Genomic DNA, 17,022 nt, shown 5'->3' with positions numbered 1-17,022 from the left:
GATATCAGCAACACATTCCTTAGTCACCTATTTGGATTACTGTAGTGCCCTGTACCTGGGACTATCTTTGAAGACTGCTCAGAAACCTAAGCTGGTCCAAAAAAAGACTGCAGCCAGGTTGTTAAGCAGGGTTGGCCACTTCCTTGTTGTGTCAGATCGATTGGCTGCCGTTCTGTTTCCAGGCACAATTCAAAGCGATGATTATGATCTATAAAGTCTGACATGGCTGAGATCCAGTTTTCTGAAGAACCGTATTCTTACTGCATTTTGAGGCCTGGGAAGGCCCTCCTCTCGGTCCCACTGCTTTTGTGGAAACACAGGAGAGGGTCTTTTTGGTGACTGCTCTCACTTTGAAACACTTCCTAGAGAAGCTAGACCCTCTTTACTACCCTAGTGTAGGCATGTAAACACCTTTTTGTTTTGGCAGGCCTTTGAGGCAAATTGTCCAGGCGAATTTATTTATTTTTTAAAAAATTATCAGGCTTTTAACTGCTTTTAATCCTATTTTTAATGTTTGTATGATGTGATTTTTTTTTTGGCTTTGTAAGCTGCCTTCTACCCTGGACAGGGAAAAAGGCAGGCTATAAATAAATATAAGAAATGGGTTGCGTGGAGCAGCATGCTCCTTATTTACATCCTGGTTCACTGTGGCATTGTTTTTAATCTAAAGCAATCGCTGGGAAGCTGTGGCCTTTCAGGGGTTCTTGGATTTTAGCTCTAATATATGGCTGTTACTTTGGGCAACAGCCAGGGATGGAGGGACGTAAGCTGGAGGACCACAGGTTCTTTAGCTGTGTCCTAAATTAATGTGCAAACATGACCCCTGACTTTTTCCTGCATTGTGTGAAGTTGCTGTCATCCCTGCCCTTCCATTATATGGCTACTCCTACTTTAGAGCAGGCTGAATTCCAAACATTGACAAAGAATCTCTATATAAACAGCTTCCTTCCTTCCTTCTCACCCCCAAGATGCCAGTCAGTGCAATCCATACACAAATCAAGCACTTACGAGAAACAGTTGTATATATATGGGATCTGTGTGTGCTTCCTCCTGCCCTTTCTTTCATAGCTAAATTGTTTATGAGTTGTCTTCTACTTGATGGGGTAAATCCCACCTTGGCTCATGTGACATTGGCTTAAATCCTGTTGGCTAATAAAAAAACCCAGACCCATACAATCTGTTGAATGGTGAGTCAACACATTGGTTAATTCCATTGATTCAATGGATTTATTTCACCTGGAACTAGTAATGATTTGTGCCAATGTGTGAAGAAGATGCAGAGTTCTCTTCTCTACAGAAGGCACTATTTTAGTTTGACATTACTTGGATCAAGGTCCATCTCAAATCTCTACAATTTACAAATCTGTTTGCCCTTTCTGCATTTCTGGTATGGGATTGACTGGGCCCAGTACCTGTAGGGAAAAACTACACTAGCCTTTGTCCTCTTTAGAGATTATGCATGTGAACTTTTTCACCTTATGTAAAGGCCAAATAGTGTGAGATGTGAGAGGTTCGTGATTAGATATTTTGATATTTTATTTTTCAGTGAAGGGCAACATTACTAGTTTTTAATCCTTTCCCCATGTGTTAGATTTAATTTGATGTTAACTTTCCCTGTGCATTGGGTTTAATTTGATAATAGGTTTTTAACGCTGTATTCATATGTGGGGTCTTATTGGGATTTTATGCCAATATTTATCTGTTTTTTTGAAGGCATTGAATGTATGCCATTGTTTGTTGGAATCCGCCCTGAGTCTCTTTGTGGAGATAGGGTGAAATAGAAATAAAGTTTTATTATATTATTATTATTAAGTCACCCATCCATGTTTAATTTAATCCTTGAGATGGAAATACATATAATAATTTTGCTGGATGAGCAAGGAGATTTATATTGTAAAAACAGAAGTGGGGATTAAATTCTCCTTTACCCAACACTGCTTTTCAGGTTGGAAGTGATTTTTTTCCCCTTTAAGCAGTGTTCTGAACGTAGACCTCATGTTCTGTGTTTCATGTAAGATTTGTACAGAATTTTGGGAATACTGTTTTTTTAACTGCAGCTCATGAAAATGTCCAGCCAGTATGGCCATGCTACCTGAGGGATTCTGGGATTGGCAGCCTAAAACAGTAACTTTTCTGAGATTTGGCAAAGAAGTACTATAATTGGGAAGTCCTAGAGGAGCAGATAATGGGTTCTAGGAGGGTTATTTCTAATGCTGAACTTTATTTTTCATGCATTTTTATGCATGAAACATCTCTATATGTGATGTATAGCTGGGTGAGAGTTTGTATTGCATTTTCCTTTGAAAAAAATGCACCAGATTTGTAGATTTCATCATTTGTGGGGGAAATTTGAACATGGGAGAAATCTACACTGATGAATTTGGCCATCCAGGCCTAGAGCTATAAGTGAATAGCTCTTAAAAGACTGGGTTTGAATTGCTCTGAATTCAGCTACATTTGAGATACTAAATTATAGTTGCCATACTTCTTTTTTCTCCCCAGCAACTCATCATTTGTAATAACCATTTGCTAAACAACTACAACAACATGGTCATCTCCATGCTGTGAAATTTGCTTGCTACATATGAAAGAGAATTTTGTTTCAGTTTAGTTTTGGAGTACAGTATTTACCAACATTTGCAATCCTGGTAATCAGGATGTTGGGTGCATGAGGTTTAAAGTTTCTGCATATGGAGGACATCTAAACTAGGAGTTTTGTCCATATCTAATGTGACATCGATTGCTTCCATTTATTGATATTTTTCAACCCAGAGTGGCCAGTGTGTTATCTAGGTTTTATATATTGTCTTGGGGACATTTTTATAGCTTCTTGCTCACAGACTCCTTTCTTATTTGCTTCCATATCAAAATTTGATACTCTTCCATTTATTTTCCATGTACACAAAAAAGATTTTTTTTTTCTGCTCTTGGAAGTTCCTGGGAGCACTGATTGTGCAACAGTCTTCTCTCAGGCCTCCTACCCCATTAAACCAGAATTTAACTTCCTGCTACTTTTGGATTTTATTTCCTTCTATGGACTAATTTCTGCAAGTTGGGGATTGGTGCAACCTCTGCTTGGTCCTGGAGAGAAGAATCAGGCTACCCTTGTTCCAATTCCCAGATTTTCTTGATATGCTCCTTGGAGTGGTAAATAGAGATTCAATACCAAGCATATGACCAAATTGTTTGAACGCATGATGAATAGAGAAAAATGTTGTCTCCCTCATTTGAATGCCTTAATCTCTGATTTCAGGTAAGAGCAAAGAGGCTGAAATTAAGAGAATTAACAAGGAATTGGCCAATATCCGGTCCAAATTCAAAGGTGAGCTTCCTTGTGTGTGTTTGTCTCTGTCTGACTGTCTATTGTCACTGTCTTTCCATATCACACACACACTTTGTTCCTCTCTCCTCCGACCCTGCAGGAAACTTCAGCTCCCTAAAGCAACTCCATGACTCAGCCCAGCTTACTCACTACCTCTCGTTTTTCTTTCTCTCTCTTCCTCCTCACCCACCTCATGGCCATGCTTATCTATAGTCGCTGCCCAGGTTGGTTCAGCTTCTGTCATCCATCTTTTGTAATCCCTTGTCAGCAGTGCTCTGTAGAAAGGTACAGCATGCTTTGTATCTGCAGACAGCAGATGAAGGATGATCCTTGTACTCAGGGTGGAAATACAGAAACAGCTGGATTGTTCCAGATGGGATGCTGAAAGACATTTGAAAAGGTCTGATTCTCAGGCCCTCTGCTCTAACCACTAGGCTCCCTTTTCCTCCTGACAAAAATAGTTACTACTGCCAGCCCTGTACATCCCACTGTTGAAGCCCATCTGTTACAATGGAACTTAGGACTTTTTTAAACGTACTGAATGCCTTTTGCTCTGCTCCTGGTCCAGATTGTGTTTGTGGATCTGTGGATGTGAGCATTGTGGAATACATTTCCAACCTGCCAGGGTACTCAGGAAGATGCAAGTTGATTTGTGCTGGGGCAATTTTCACCCTGCTTCTACCAGCAACCTATTTCCCTCACCCCAAGAATGCTTAAATGAGAACAGCAGGAGTTCACAGGCTCGGTATGCTGGCTCTCTGTGTGATTGGGAGGTTAAAAGGAGCAGGAAGGAGAGATTGATGCTTGCCATTTGAATTGATGTGCAATTCATGCCAAGCTTCTGTTTTGGGATTTTATAAAAAGAGGAGGAGGTTTGGGTTAAGAGGATAGCAGAAAACATCTGTGCATCTTCAGACAGAATTGACTGAGATAAAGCTTTGGATGGTTACAGCAAGAAGAAGGTTGGGAACCGATCTAAAGAGTGTAGATCTACTTCCAGAGAACCTCAAAGCCCTAGCTCCTGTCAATCTAGCTGTTTTATCTTATGCTTTCTTTCTCTGCTAGACCTTATTCGTCTCTCAAAGTAGAACATAATCTTGTTACGGTCTCTGTGGCTCTGAACTGCCATGTTAACAATTTGTTGAATCTGTCATTTTGGAATGTTTGATTTTTATTTAAAAGACTAACAACACCTCACTCCCTTTCTTAAATAGCATCTCAGACATTGGTAGCTGTGCTAGCTAGGAGCAATTTCTTTAGTCAGCATTTCTTTTGATCCCTATGGTTCCTTCTTTCTAGGTTCGATGAATTCTTGTTCCTTTTCTTCATTTCTGGTTTAGAATACTTATGGAACGAAAATAGAGCAGCGATTTGGTCTTTTTTGTACTTAGTCTGGATCTTTTTGATCCCAAATTAGAGAAGCTTTATTTTATATATATACTTATAATTATAATGACATGAGAGTTGCATCAATAATGTGTTTATAATATTCTTGAGCACAGAGTTTCCCATACTTTCCTAAGTGCTTACATATATATAGATGCCAGAGCACACGATTTCTCTCCTTGGTGAGAGGAGGAATCCAAAAAAAGACCTCTCCTCCATTTGTGAATAGATTAACTCTGACTAGATTAGCCTAGAAAGAGATAAAGTCTTCCTTCCCCAGTCTGGGCTGTTTCACAAATTACTTGCCAACTGTTGAAGTAGTCTTCTGATTTGTTGGCCAATTGGCAGAGCTTCCAGGGCCCATCTGTTAGCCTGCTGGTTCAATTCTGAGCTTCTTATCCTGCACATTCCTCATCATGAGGAAATAAACAGAGCCAGAACAAGAAGAAAAGTATTAAGGGGTGGCTATGGGACTAAATAACTGTGGGCCACAGAGAAATAAGGAGAAAATTGGAAGATGTTTGGAATATATCTGTTTCCCTTCCATGTTAAATGTTAAAACATTTCAGGACAGGCAGATCTTGGCTCCTTTGGGGGCTCCAGGCAGCTCCCCCCCCCCCTTTGCAGCGGCTTTGCAGTGGCTTTGCAGTCACCTTTGTCCTCCCAGCAATGACCTTCCGGCCTCTCCACCCTTCCCTGCTGTCACTCTCTTCCCTCTCAGGAGATAAAGCTTTGGATGGTTACAGCAAGAAGAAATATGTCTGTAAGCTGCTCTTCATCTTCCTGCTGGGCCATGACATCGACTTTGGGCACATGGAGGCTGTCAACCTGCTCAGCTCAAATAAATACACAGAGAAGCAAATTGTGAGTAGATGGCATTTTAAGGGAGGGGGGGATCTTCTTTCAAATAACAAGTCCTGCCATTCCTTGACTTGGTTCAACAAACTAACAGGAAGAATAGTAACCTACTTCCCAGAGTTCCATTGGTAGATAACTTATTTGGGAAGACGATAGTATTTATTAATATATCAATTTATATTGCTATATTCTTTTCTCCAATGAGATTTGGATGACTTAGGTGGCTGAGGGGGGAAAGGAAAGGGCCTAAGCTTGTTAGGAATTGTGGAAGTTCAAGTCCAAAACACAGAGGAGGGCCGAGATTTGCCCATACCTATTCTAGAGGCTGTGTTTTGCCATGTTTTGAGACCTCCAAGGGCTGTTATAGGACCAAGGGAGCAATTTTTTAAAAAGGTAAACCAGAAGTAATTCTGATTACTTCCTGTTTTGAAAAATGGCCTTTTCTGGGGCTAAAATGGTCCAGAGGGGTCTAGAAAGATGGCAGAATTGACCCACAGAGCTCCTACAGGGTGTTGGATGCTGTGCGGTTACAGCCCCCCCTCCCAAAGTCTTCTGAGAAACAAATATCCTCCCCCAGTCTCCTACAGTTACCCACCACAGTCATGGACACGCACATAACAAAGTGTATTCCAATGAAAGTCACAGTTGTGTGCCTGGTCTCCCACATTCTATCCCAACCCTAACTATGTGCCACAATGGCTCTCAAATAAATTATAATAAAATTAAAACCGGGCAAATCAGATTATATTTACAGTGTAACAAATTATAGTAGACATTATCAAGCTAATTAATTACTTGTTCTGCTTTAAATTTATTACATTCTTTCTGTGATCACTGGGGGATGTGGCTCTCCAGATGGCATTGGAGTCATACCTTGTTCAGTCTCAGTTACTATCATACGTGGTGAGATTTATAGTGAAAAACAATTTCTAGGGGACCCATGTACCTTACTCCTGCTGAAGCTGCTGTTAAAGCAACTTCAGATAAGATTAATAGCAGCAAAGCTAAAAATTGGGGTTTCGGGAAACCTACATGGCAGTAGAACGTGTAGGGCAGGAGTTTTGCCCGAGCAGCTCTGCATAATCTCCATGAGATGACTTCATGCTTCCTTCTTAAATTAATTCAGGGGCCAGGAAACAGAGAGCAATTTCTCCCAAGCCATTCAGCAAGGTTCCCATCATCAAATCCTTTTTCAAATAGTGAATGGAGTACTGAAACAATTCTTGGACTACGGAGAAAATATGTAGGGATTTTCTTAGATGGTTTTGCTTGGGAGAAAACTCCGTAATGATACAAAATCAGATCTGTGAGAATGCCGAGGTATATTTCTTCCTCTGATCTCTAGTTTTCTGTTTGCCATACTGTGCCCTTGTGAGATCTTGGAAGACTGCATCCATTAATTTATGTATTTGTTTATTACCAAAATGCCCCAAACATGCAGCTGTACCATTGCCCTTAATACACTGCAGTCTGAATTGATGTCCTCCAGGAGCAATTTTACCATCCATCAGTTGTTTTTTGAACTAGACTTGGATGGATGCTTGACCTCAAAAGCCTTTGTATTCCACAGCTCTCCTTGTGTTTTGAGTAATTTGTGTCCATGAGGGTATGGGAAATCTTCTTTAATAATGCAGGATCTCCAATTTCTGACAACCGCAGAAATACTGACCCAATGCACTTTACAATTAAACCTCTGGTACTTTGGCTGGAAATAGCTTGACTATTTTCACCCAAAGACATGTCAGAATAGCTACCACTGCAGAGTCTGTAAAGCAGATGGTGAGGCCTCATTCACTGATCTGCCCACAACACTGCTTCTCTCTCTTGAGAGCCCTGTCTTGCTTTACTCCGGCCTTTTTTCTTCTGAAGTGCAAAGTGGTGGCACTGGAAGTGCCTCGGTATGCTATTTGCTTCATCAAAGGTATGCTCTTGCCCCTTGCACAATTGTCAGCTCACTAAAATCTGTCTGCCTCTTTCTTCTCATCTGCTGTTCCAGGGCTACTTATTCATTTCAGTGCTGGTGAACTCTAACAGCGAGCTGATCCGTCTCATCAACAATGCCATCAAGAATGACTTGGCGAGCCGCAACCCCACTTTTATGTGCCTGGCCCTGCACTGCATCGCCAACGTGGGCAGCCGTGAGATGGCTGAGGCCTTTGCCTCTGAGATCCCACGCATCCTGGTGGCTGGGTAAGCTGGCTCGGTTGGGGAAAGAGCTTGCAGTAGGGAGGGCATGGGGGTGTTTTTACAAAAGTATATGAACAGAGCAAGCTGCCATATATGGAGCAAATTTTTTATCTCTTAAGTGTTCTTTACATCGATGATAAGAAATGCATTAAAAAAGTAAGTCTAAGTCAAAGTCCTGCCTAAATAAAATGGCATTTTCCTGTCAGTGAAAAGAAAACATATAGGAGCTAGCTACTAGCCAAACTTTCAATTGGAGAGAATTTCTACACTTCAAAGAAGCTAACAAGAAGACAGCCACAAAACGTTCCTGTAATGGTGGGACAGAGAGAAAGCCTGCCACCAACAATCTTAAAAGTTGGGCAGGTTCACATTGATGCTGTCTCTCAGATCATCTGGACTCAAGCCATGACATGCTTTAAAGATGATAAACTAGCACTTTGAATTGTGCTCCGAGACAGACCGCTAGCCAGTGAAGTTGATGCAAGAGATGTAGCTAACTAGCCATGGCCCAAAGTTACTTCAAGTCACTGATACCTTATAGGAAAACAGTACTGGGGAATTTTACCAACCAGCTCCCCTTTGACCATCGACTTAGTACTGAAACCGGACTTGGCTTGGATTGGGGCCGCTGACTTCTCTGCTGATGCTCAACTTTTGACCTTGTACCTCCTGGGCTTTAGTGGGGACTTCTGTTTTGTTTTTATTTTTTTGTTTTGATTTCAGATTTTTTAAATTTTTATTTTATTTTGTGTGGAGACTTGTCTTAATTTTAGGTTTATCACTGATGACTGAGCTTAGCTTATTTAGTTTATTTAGGTTATATTATGTTTATTTAAGTTTAATTATGTATTTTTTATTTAGTCTTATAAGTTTATTTTGAGATTGTTTTATCCACTGTTTTGATCTGATTTATTATTGTTTGTTTTCGGCATTGTACGTTTGCCATTTTGTTACTGTTGTTGGAAATCACCATGAGTCCCCGCAGGGAGATAGGGCGGGGTACAAATAAAGGATGATGGTGGTGGTGGTGGTGGTGGGGATGATGATGATGATGATGATTATTATTATTATTATTATTATGCATTCTTTATAACCAGCCTGGGCACAGTGTTCTGGTTCCTGAGCTATAGTCTCCCCATTATAGTATCCATTTGTCTGACTTGCCTATTTATTAATTATTCTACCTTAGAGACACCATGGATAGTGTAAAACAGAGTGCTGCCCTCTGCCTTCTGCGTTTGTACAAGACCTCACCCGACCTGGTGCCCATGGGAGAGTGGACATCACGTGTGGTGCACCTTCTGAATGATCAGCATATGGTACATCTTCTCTCAGTGCCCCGTCCCCACTTCTTTCAGATAGTCAGTCCATGAAATCTTCTACATCTTTGAAATAACTTGCCTAAAATACATCCCATCCAACTTCTGGTCTCTTTCGTATGATAGAAAACATTCAGGACTTTTCAATCAGCTTGTATCTAGTTTGAAGTTTATTCAAAATACTATTGTCTGAGAGGAGAACATATTCCTGTTGATTTTTTTATAGTGATTAATTGATTCATTCTGCACATGCTTAAATCTGGAGTTGAGAAGCCATTGGTCATACAGAAGCTTTGACCTATGAGCCTGATCAGCTCCAAATCAATGGCTAATGATAAAAGATTGGGAGTGGTGGTGTTCCAGACCAAAGTATCCAGAGAGCCAAAATTTCTCCAAATGCTTCTCTGTGGTAATACTACATGTTGAACCCTTTGCGTTTCCTACCTTGTCATAATGATACACCAGTGGTTCTCACGATATTGTCTCAGGGGGTCCATTAAGGATTTCATTATTAAATTATTAACTCTTGACTATTATTAGTGTTGATACTATTTTAAATTCATATGGAATCATAATGAAAATATAATATTAAGAATGTGTGTATTAACAGATCATGAGAAAATTGGAATAAATATTTGATACAGGCTAGTGCCTTAAATCTTGAGTTTAGCCTTGGGAGTCCACAACCACAAAAGTATTTAAAAGGGGGTCCATAATGAAGAAAAGGTTGAACACCATTGGCTTACACTATGTACCCTATAGGGACAGACAGTGGTACATCTTGTCCTTTTTTACAGTCTCTCTACTGAAATAGTGGTGTCATCTCTCCTTTTTCTTCTTTCAACACAGGGCGTAGTCACTGCTGCTGTCAGTCTCATCGCCTGCCTCTGCAAGAAGAATCCTGATGATTTCAAGACCTGTGTATCCTTGGCTGTCTCCAGGCTTAGCAGGGTGAGTCCTGTATTTTGAGGAATAGTTCGGAGTAATTTCATTTGCCCTAAGTTTCTATGTTTTTTGCTTTACTTCTGTGGGAGTCTTTGTTGTATATATGGGAACCAAGAATTCTGCATTTGAAATTGTGAATATTGGTGCTGCAAACATGGGGGAGGGGTCATACTATATTCAGCAGGCAAAATACATTTATTTTCCCAGTTTGCACTATAATATTTGCCATGAATGGGATGTGAGATTTATCACTGCATGGAATATAGGGACCTAATGAGAAATAGGGCACGTAGTGAGCCAAAGGAAGGAGGAGCAGACTGAGGTAACACCAGTAGTCCAGCTAAGGAGATGCTGAATAGCTTTATTTTTTTTCTGTTGTCTGGTGCAAAGGGGCATGAATCTATGGCTACTACAACCTAAATAGCTGCCCCAGCAGAAGCAATAATAATAATAATAATAATAATATCTTTATTTAGTTCCTGCTTTTTTCTCTCACAGGACCCAAAGCGGCCTACAACATATTAAAATAATGTAAACAATCCAAATACATTGATAATAAACATAAAATAAACAATTTAAAACAACAATAATATACATTCATATTCTTGTGGCATCATGTCAGATTATATTGTACTTCGTTCCAGTCCATAAACATTATGGTGTTTCTTATCATTCCAGCTTAGCTTCCTTCACTAAAGGCCTGTCTAAACAGTAATCACCGTAGTCTGCTTTGGAGTACAGACATATTCACAGAGCAAAAAATCTGGTAGTGGAACAGCAAAACTGGGAAGAGCTTGAAGGATGATTTATGAGACCAGAAAACATTCTCTTAAGCTGCTACTGGAACTTCCCTTCCCACCCCAACTTGCTAGCTGCTATTAATCCTGAAAGTTACACTCCCAGTGGTGCAAAGTGGAGCTTTTCTCCTGAAGTTAAAAACAGATGCTGGGCAGTGATTTCTAGCAGGAAGCATTAGGAAAACAGAATATTTAACCTTGTCCAGTGAATGCACTACAGTCTGGTGTAAATGATCCATTTTTCTGTGCCTAGGCATGCCTCATTCAGCCTTTAGAACAACACTCCTTTAGCTCCTGTCCACAGACTTCTCTAGCTGGAACAGTCACGATAAGATTCATTGTTGCTTTGCTGTGTCACACCTTTGCAGCCATTGGAAGCAGTGAGAGGAAAGGGAACACTTGGGAGAAATGGCATGGTGGGAAATGAACTCCTCCAGCAGGATAGCTCTGATCTAAACCACCTCCCTGTTAGACTTCTTGTAAGCACATCTAAGTTGGCCCACGGAGCTAGATTTACAGACTTCTATGATGGTTAAGTAGATACTAACAGGGAAGAGAAGGGTGCTTTACCCTAGTCATTGAGAGTTCTCTCACTTGCACTTTTGGTTACAATACATATATTCTTCCCCTATAGATTGTATCTTCAGCTTCCACAGACCTGCAGGACTATACCTATTATTTCGTACCAGCTCCCTGGCTTTCCGTCAAGCTCCTGCGACTATTGCAATGTTATCCTCCTCCAGGTAGGAAGACGCCTAGGTGTAAGATGGGGAGGGGAGAAAAAAATCAGAAAAGGGTGCAATCAATTAGTTATTATGTGTGTTGTCAAAAGCTTTCATGGCTGTAATCACTGGGTTGCTGTGAGTTTTCTGGGCTGTATGGCCATGTTCCAGAAGCATTCTCTTCTGGAACAAAATCTGGCTGCCTCCCAACACTTCCCAACAAAGGATTCCCCTAGGCAGAAAGCAGCCAGACTATGAAGCTGCAAGCCCATTCAATACTAATCAAGCTGGCCAATTGCCACATTCACACTTGCCTCAAGCAGACAAGTGTTTTTTTTCTCACCCTAGAGAAAGTTTTTTCTCTCACCTAGACAAGTGAGTTTTTTCTCTCACCCTAGACATTGCACAGATCTATAAACCCCACTTTCCTAGTTTCCAACAGACCTCACAACCTCTGAGGATGTCTGCCATAGATGTGGGTGAAAAGATAGGAGAGAATGCTTCTGGAACATGGCCATACAGCCTGGAAAACTTGCAGCAACCCAGTTATGTGTCTTCTCTGTGCGTATATTGGAGTGGCCATTATATCACAAATCTTATACAAACAATAGATTGTTAGCAAAACTAGGCCCAGTAATTATGTTACCAGCTTTGAGCAGTTTGGACACTCAAAAATTATCTTGGCATAATTTATTGTGGAGGTGATTGCTATTGGCTTCATCTGAGGCTGAGTGCATGTGAGTTGCCCATGTTGTTCCATGGCCAAGCAATAAGTACTGGGAACCAGTGTCTTTTTTAATGTGCTGCTATATCTCTCTCTTACCTTCTGCTTTTCCCACAGAAGATGCAGCAGTGAAAGGACGTCTAGTCGAGTGCTTAGAGACTATTCTCAACAAGGCCCAGGAACCGCCCAAGTCCAAGAAAGTTCAGCACTCCAATGCCAAGAACGCAATTCTTTTTGAAGCCATCAGTCTTATCATCCACTATGACAGGTGAGCACAGAGCACAGCTTATTCATTCTCAGCTATATAGATCCTCCTAAGTTGTATTTATTTATTGAATAAATAAGTAATGCTTAAAATATAAATACTTATATGGCCTGTTCTCAGTATCCTTGGGTTCTGCATCCTCGAATTCAACCAATTACAGCTTGAAAATACTCAAGAAAAAATTCCTAATGCAAACCTTGATTTTGTGCATGCTGAGCACTATACTAATATGTAGGCAGACCTTGTGGTGGCCTCCTGCCATTTCACAGATCGTCAGGCTGCCAATTTTTATAAGCGATGTTATTTTACTACACATTGTATATAATACAGTCATGAGCAAACTTTTTTGCCTTGGGGCCACATTGTGGGCCCAGCAGAGAGGGAAGGCAACCAAGTACGTGCTGGGTGGGATGGGTCTGGGAGGGGGAGGGCCTGGGAAAGGGTGAGGCCAGAAGGAGGTGGAGCAGGGCCTGGGTCATCCTCAGGTTGTCCACCTGGCATAAAGACAGGACTGCTTGCCCCATTCTTATGATGGGAGGAAAACAAGACATGTGGCGACTGCTTTGATCATCCTCCTCCCTGATGCTCCCCCCAATCTTTAGGCTGTTGTCTTGGCCTTATGCCGAGAGGAGGGCAAGACAGATGATGCCCGAGAGCACTCCAGAGGGCTCTCAACCACTACGTGCCTACCTCGGGCCATCCTTTCAGCATTAGGATGGGGTCACTCACATCGTCCTTAACCTGGAAGGAGGGCAAGACAGGTAGTGGCTGAGAGCACTCTAGAGGGTTCTCAGCTGCTGTGTTTCTTTCTCCCAGGTCTTTTCTATATAAGGATGTAGTGGGCCACCATGTCCTCATGTCAAAAGGACAGGGAAAATGAGGAGGGCCTGAAGTACTCACCCAGGGGACCGCATCCTGTTCCCGGCCTTAGTTTGCCCATGTCCGTATAATAGGACCCAAGCATACATGGATTTTGGTATCCCCAGGGGATTTCTGGGACCAAACTCTGGCAGATAGCAAGGGCCTGCTGTATTTCACGTTATCACACAGAAGCAGGTGACAAATTGTAGCAAAAGAAAGCAATCCTAATAAAACTGTTTTAGAATATAATAATGGAAGGTGGCAGTGACACCAATATAATGGTTTTGCCCACCTAAAGATAGCAAAGAAGATAATGTTATACTCAGACCTCTAATTGCACCCTTGACCTTCTAGCTATGTAATTTACAAAGGGCTCATATAATGTGTCATGATGATCTTACAGGATAGACAGGTTAAGGAGGGGGAAAGGTCCTTCTTCAGATGAGGCAAAACATTGAGAAAGCATGACTTGTGGCTTTTGTTTGAAGTGAACATTTTAATAGCCATTTAGCCACATGAAAATCTTAGAGGGAGAAGTCATGGAAACTGAGGTGGTAGATAAACAGATTGATTTTCAAAGACACGCTGCTGGCAATCTTGGGGGACTTGAATGGCTTGGCCTTGAGCCCTGACCTACTTAAACCTGTTTTCTCAACCCACAGCGAACCCAACCTGTTGGTGCGGGCATGCAATCAACTTGGCCAGTTCCTACAGCATCGGGAGACCAACCTGCGATACCTGGCCCTGGAAAGCATGTGCACCCTGGCTAGCTCCGAATTTTCTCACGAGGCCGTCAAGACCCACATTGAAACAGTCATCAATGCCCTCAAGGTCAGAAGTCACAAAGACCTGTCCAGGAAAAAAAGCCACTGTGATGTAGTGATTAATTAATGTGTTATGATGGAATATGAGAGACCCTCAAAAATAATCCTCACCATGTCATGAAATTAACTGGGTGACACTGGGACAGTCAGTTGCTCTTTACCTCTCTCTTTATGAGCCAGGTTGGTTGTCCTGAGCTCACACTGCATTCTTCCTGCTCTTTCTCAGACGGAACGGGATGTAAGCGTGCGCCAGCGGGCTGCTGACCTCCTCTACGCCATGTGTGATCGAACAAACGCCAAACAGATTGTCTCAGAGATGCTTAGCTACCTAGAGACAGCCGATTATTCTATCCGTGAGGAGATTGTGAGTAGGGACTCAGAGCACAAGGGGAGGGAGTGGGGAAAAGGGTCTCAAAAACAAAGGCCTGAATCATAGATTTAGAAAAGACCACAAGGGACATGTCCAAACCCTTGCCATGCATGACCAAAGCACTCCTGACATATGGCGATTCAGCCTTGCTCCTTTCTCATTTTGACACCCTTTTGAACCTTGTTTATTTGTCTCGGTGTATTTCTGAGATGCTAAGAGTTGATGAATTGCAGGGTTTTCACATTTTCCTAGCAAATTGGATCTGGAACAAAGAAGGATTCCTGGTGGCATAAAGCCAGATAGAGAGTGGCAGAAAATATTTCATTTTCTGCCTCTCAGGTGCTGAAGGTGGCTATCCTGGCTGAGAAATATGCAGTGGATTACAGCTGGTACGTGGACACCATCCTCAACCTGATCCGTATTGCTGGCGACTATGTGAGCGAGGAGGTGTGGTATCGTGTCATCCAGATTGTCATCAACCGGGATGATGTTCAAGGCTACGCTGCGAAGACTGTCTTTGAGGTGGGTGGGACATCTTTTCTTTGACCGTATGTGGTAAAGGAGAGAAAAGGTGTTTTCTTTCCTTTATGAGAGCATGAGATGCATATGTCTGGCTACTTTGCTAGAGGAAGACCCGCTGACACGAAGAAACATCAAGAGGAACTGTTTCTGTGGACAATCTATGAATCATTCTCTCTTTGTTTCCAAGATTTAGACCATGCATGATACTGTTCTTGCAGCAAAAACAGCAGTACATGTAAAGTGAAAAGTTTCAGTAGGTTTGGGGAACTCCCAAGGTTCTCAAAGAGACAAACAACTCTTTAGGATAGAAAATGCAAAGGAGGGAAACCCATCTTCCCCAAAAGTAGTCATTGAATGCTGAGTGGTTTTTGAAAGTTGAGAATGGAAAACCAGGTGGGAGTGGGATGGCATGGAGTGTACTGGAGGTGGGCACGGCTTACTGACCAAAACATATTGCTGTGTGGAAAGAGTTTCTGAATTCCTCATATAGCCTTGCCCAGTGGCCCTGGCGGAGTCCTTTCTTTTTGGTTTTCATTTATTCATAATACTCATATGTAAAACTAAGAGTTGGCCCCAGGGGTTTTAAAATCCTGGATGAGCCTTCAGATCTTTGATATGGGCTGCATCCAGATGTCATCTCTAACAGGAGCAGCTGTGGAGGCGGGGACAGTTCAGCTTTCCCAATTCTTTTCTCCTCTCCTGATGCACATACCTGGCTCCAGGGCATAAGCAGACTGTTCTCCATTCAGCTGCGTGTTCTATTTATGGATTTGTCAGCACTGAAGGTGTGTTATATCCAGTTAAAGGTTTCTTCTGTTTCAGTATTATTAGTCCATCTCCCTCTATTTCTACATTTGAAAATCTGCTTGAAGAGAATGAGGACTTACTAACTAAGTGATGGCCACAAGTATGAGCAAACTTGCTTGAAAGAAATGGCTACATGCCCCAAATGCAGTTTCATTGTAGGTTTATTGCTGCATTTATATCTGTCTGGCAATTGCCACAGTTTGCTGGCGTTTTTTTTTTTTATAGACTTAATCAGGGAAATTGTGAAAGCTGCATATCAGCACAGTGGGCAGATTTGCAGAAATTACATCTTTTCCCTACTAGAATTGATATTTACCAACTGGAGCTAGGGGCAGGAGTGTCTCAGGAAAATAGAATAGGATTAAGGGGAAAAGATTCCTTTAAGCATAGCCCAGGAGTTTGTTTTCCATATTGGAACAGACATTCACTCCCCAAAAAAGCTCTTGCACATTAATCTGTCCCTTCATTTTTGGTTTAAGAGTCTACTTTAGATGGAAAAGAAATTGGAATGTGATGTACTGCAAATTACGTAGAAATTTACCTTCTTTCTGCCCCATTTTTAGCAGGGCCCTCTTCAAAACTATGCAACTAATTGCATAGGATACTATATGGAAGCATCATTTCACACTGCTGTCCCCCTACCTATCCACACTGAATTGCATATGCTCTCATTTTTCATAGGCCTTGCAGGCTCCTGCTTGTCATGAGAACATGGTGAAGGTTGGAGGCTACATTCTAGGAGAGTTTGGGAACCTTATTGCTGGAGATCCTCGCTCCAGGTAAGGAATTGTGAGAGGGTTGCTGAAGGGATGTCGCTTTGAAGGGGGAAAATTGGGCGATTGTTGTAGGTTCTGGTTCATCATTTCCCCATTTTTCATATTCACTGAACAGTTTAGTGCAGACTTCCTACTGATACACTAGCTTTCTCTATGTAAGGAACTGCTAATTATGGAGGATAATTCAACCATGCAAATTGCTCTCTGCATTGACATACATTGACTGCTATTTCGTTCAGCTGAGGAAGTCTCAGTTTGTTCTCTTCTTGCCTAGGTGGAGCATGTTAGAAAGCCTCAGTTCAAATGTCATCCTTTCATTCTCTTTGGCCTGGTGCAC

The 17,022-nt window shown here is 41.7% G+C and overlaps 1 protein-coding gene across 7 annotated transcripts in view; it reads left to right on the top strand.

Annotated features, from left to right (window-relative positions):
* Positions 1–17,022, top strand: part of ap2a1 (adaptor related protein complex 2 subunit alpha 1) — a 37,118-nt gene that overhangs the window by 6,035 nt on the left and 14,061 nt on the right. For 4 of the 7 annotated variants that reach the window (XM_062957651.1, XM_062957649.1, XM_062957647.1 and 1 more), the window contains exons 2-12: positions 3,254–3,322; positions 5,430–5,572; positions 7,563–7,756; positions 8,943–9,072; positions 9,922–10,023; positions 11,449–11,557; positions 12,378–12,528; positions 14,049–14,217; positions 14,437–14,574; positions 14,920–15,102; positions 16,591–16,688. In XM_062957651.1, the coding sequence (XP_062813721.1) occupies positions 3,254–3,322; positions 5,430–5,572; positions 7,563–7,756; positions 8,943–9,072; positions 9,922–10,023; positions 11,449–11,557; positions 12,378–12,528; positions 14,049–14,217; positions 14,437–14,574; positions 14,920–15,102; positions 16,591–16,688 (1,486 nt within the window). The remainder of the gene's footprint in view (positions 1–3,253; positions 3,323–5,429; positions 5,573–7,562; positions 7,757–8,942; positions 9,073–9,921; positions 10,024–11,448; positions 11,558–12,377; positions 12,529–14,048; positions 14,218–14,436; positions 14,575–14,919; positions 15,103–16,590; positions 16,689–17,022) is intronic. The other 3 variants (XM_062957652.1, XM_062957650.1, XM_062957648.1) reach the window with 1 other exon arrangement.

The sequence above is a fragment of the Anolis carolinensis genome, chromosome 6 (assembly GCF_035594765.1).
Source record: "Anolis carolinensis isolate JA03-04 chromosome 6, rAnoCar3.1.pri, whole genome shotgun sequence".
Classification (NCBI taxonomy): domain Eukaryota; kingdom Metazoa; phylum Chordata; class Lepidosauria; order Squamata; family Dactyloidae; genus Anolis; species Anolis carolinensis.
This window is presented reverse-complemented; position numbering and strand designations above follow the sequence as displayed.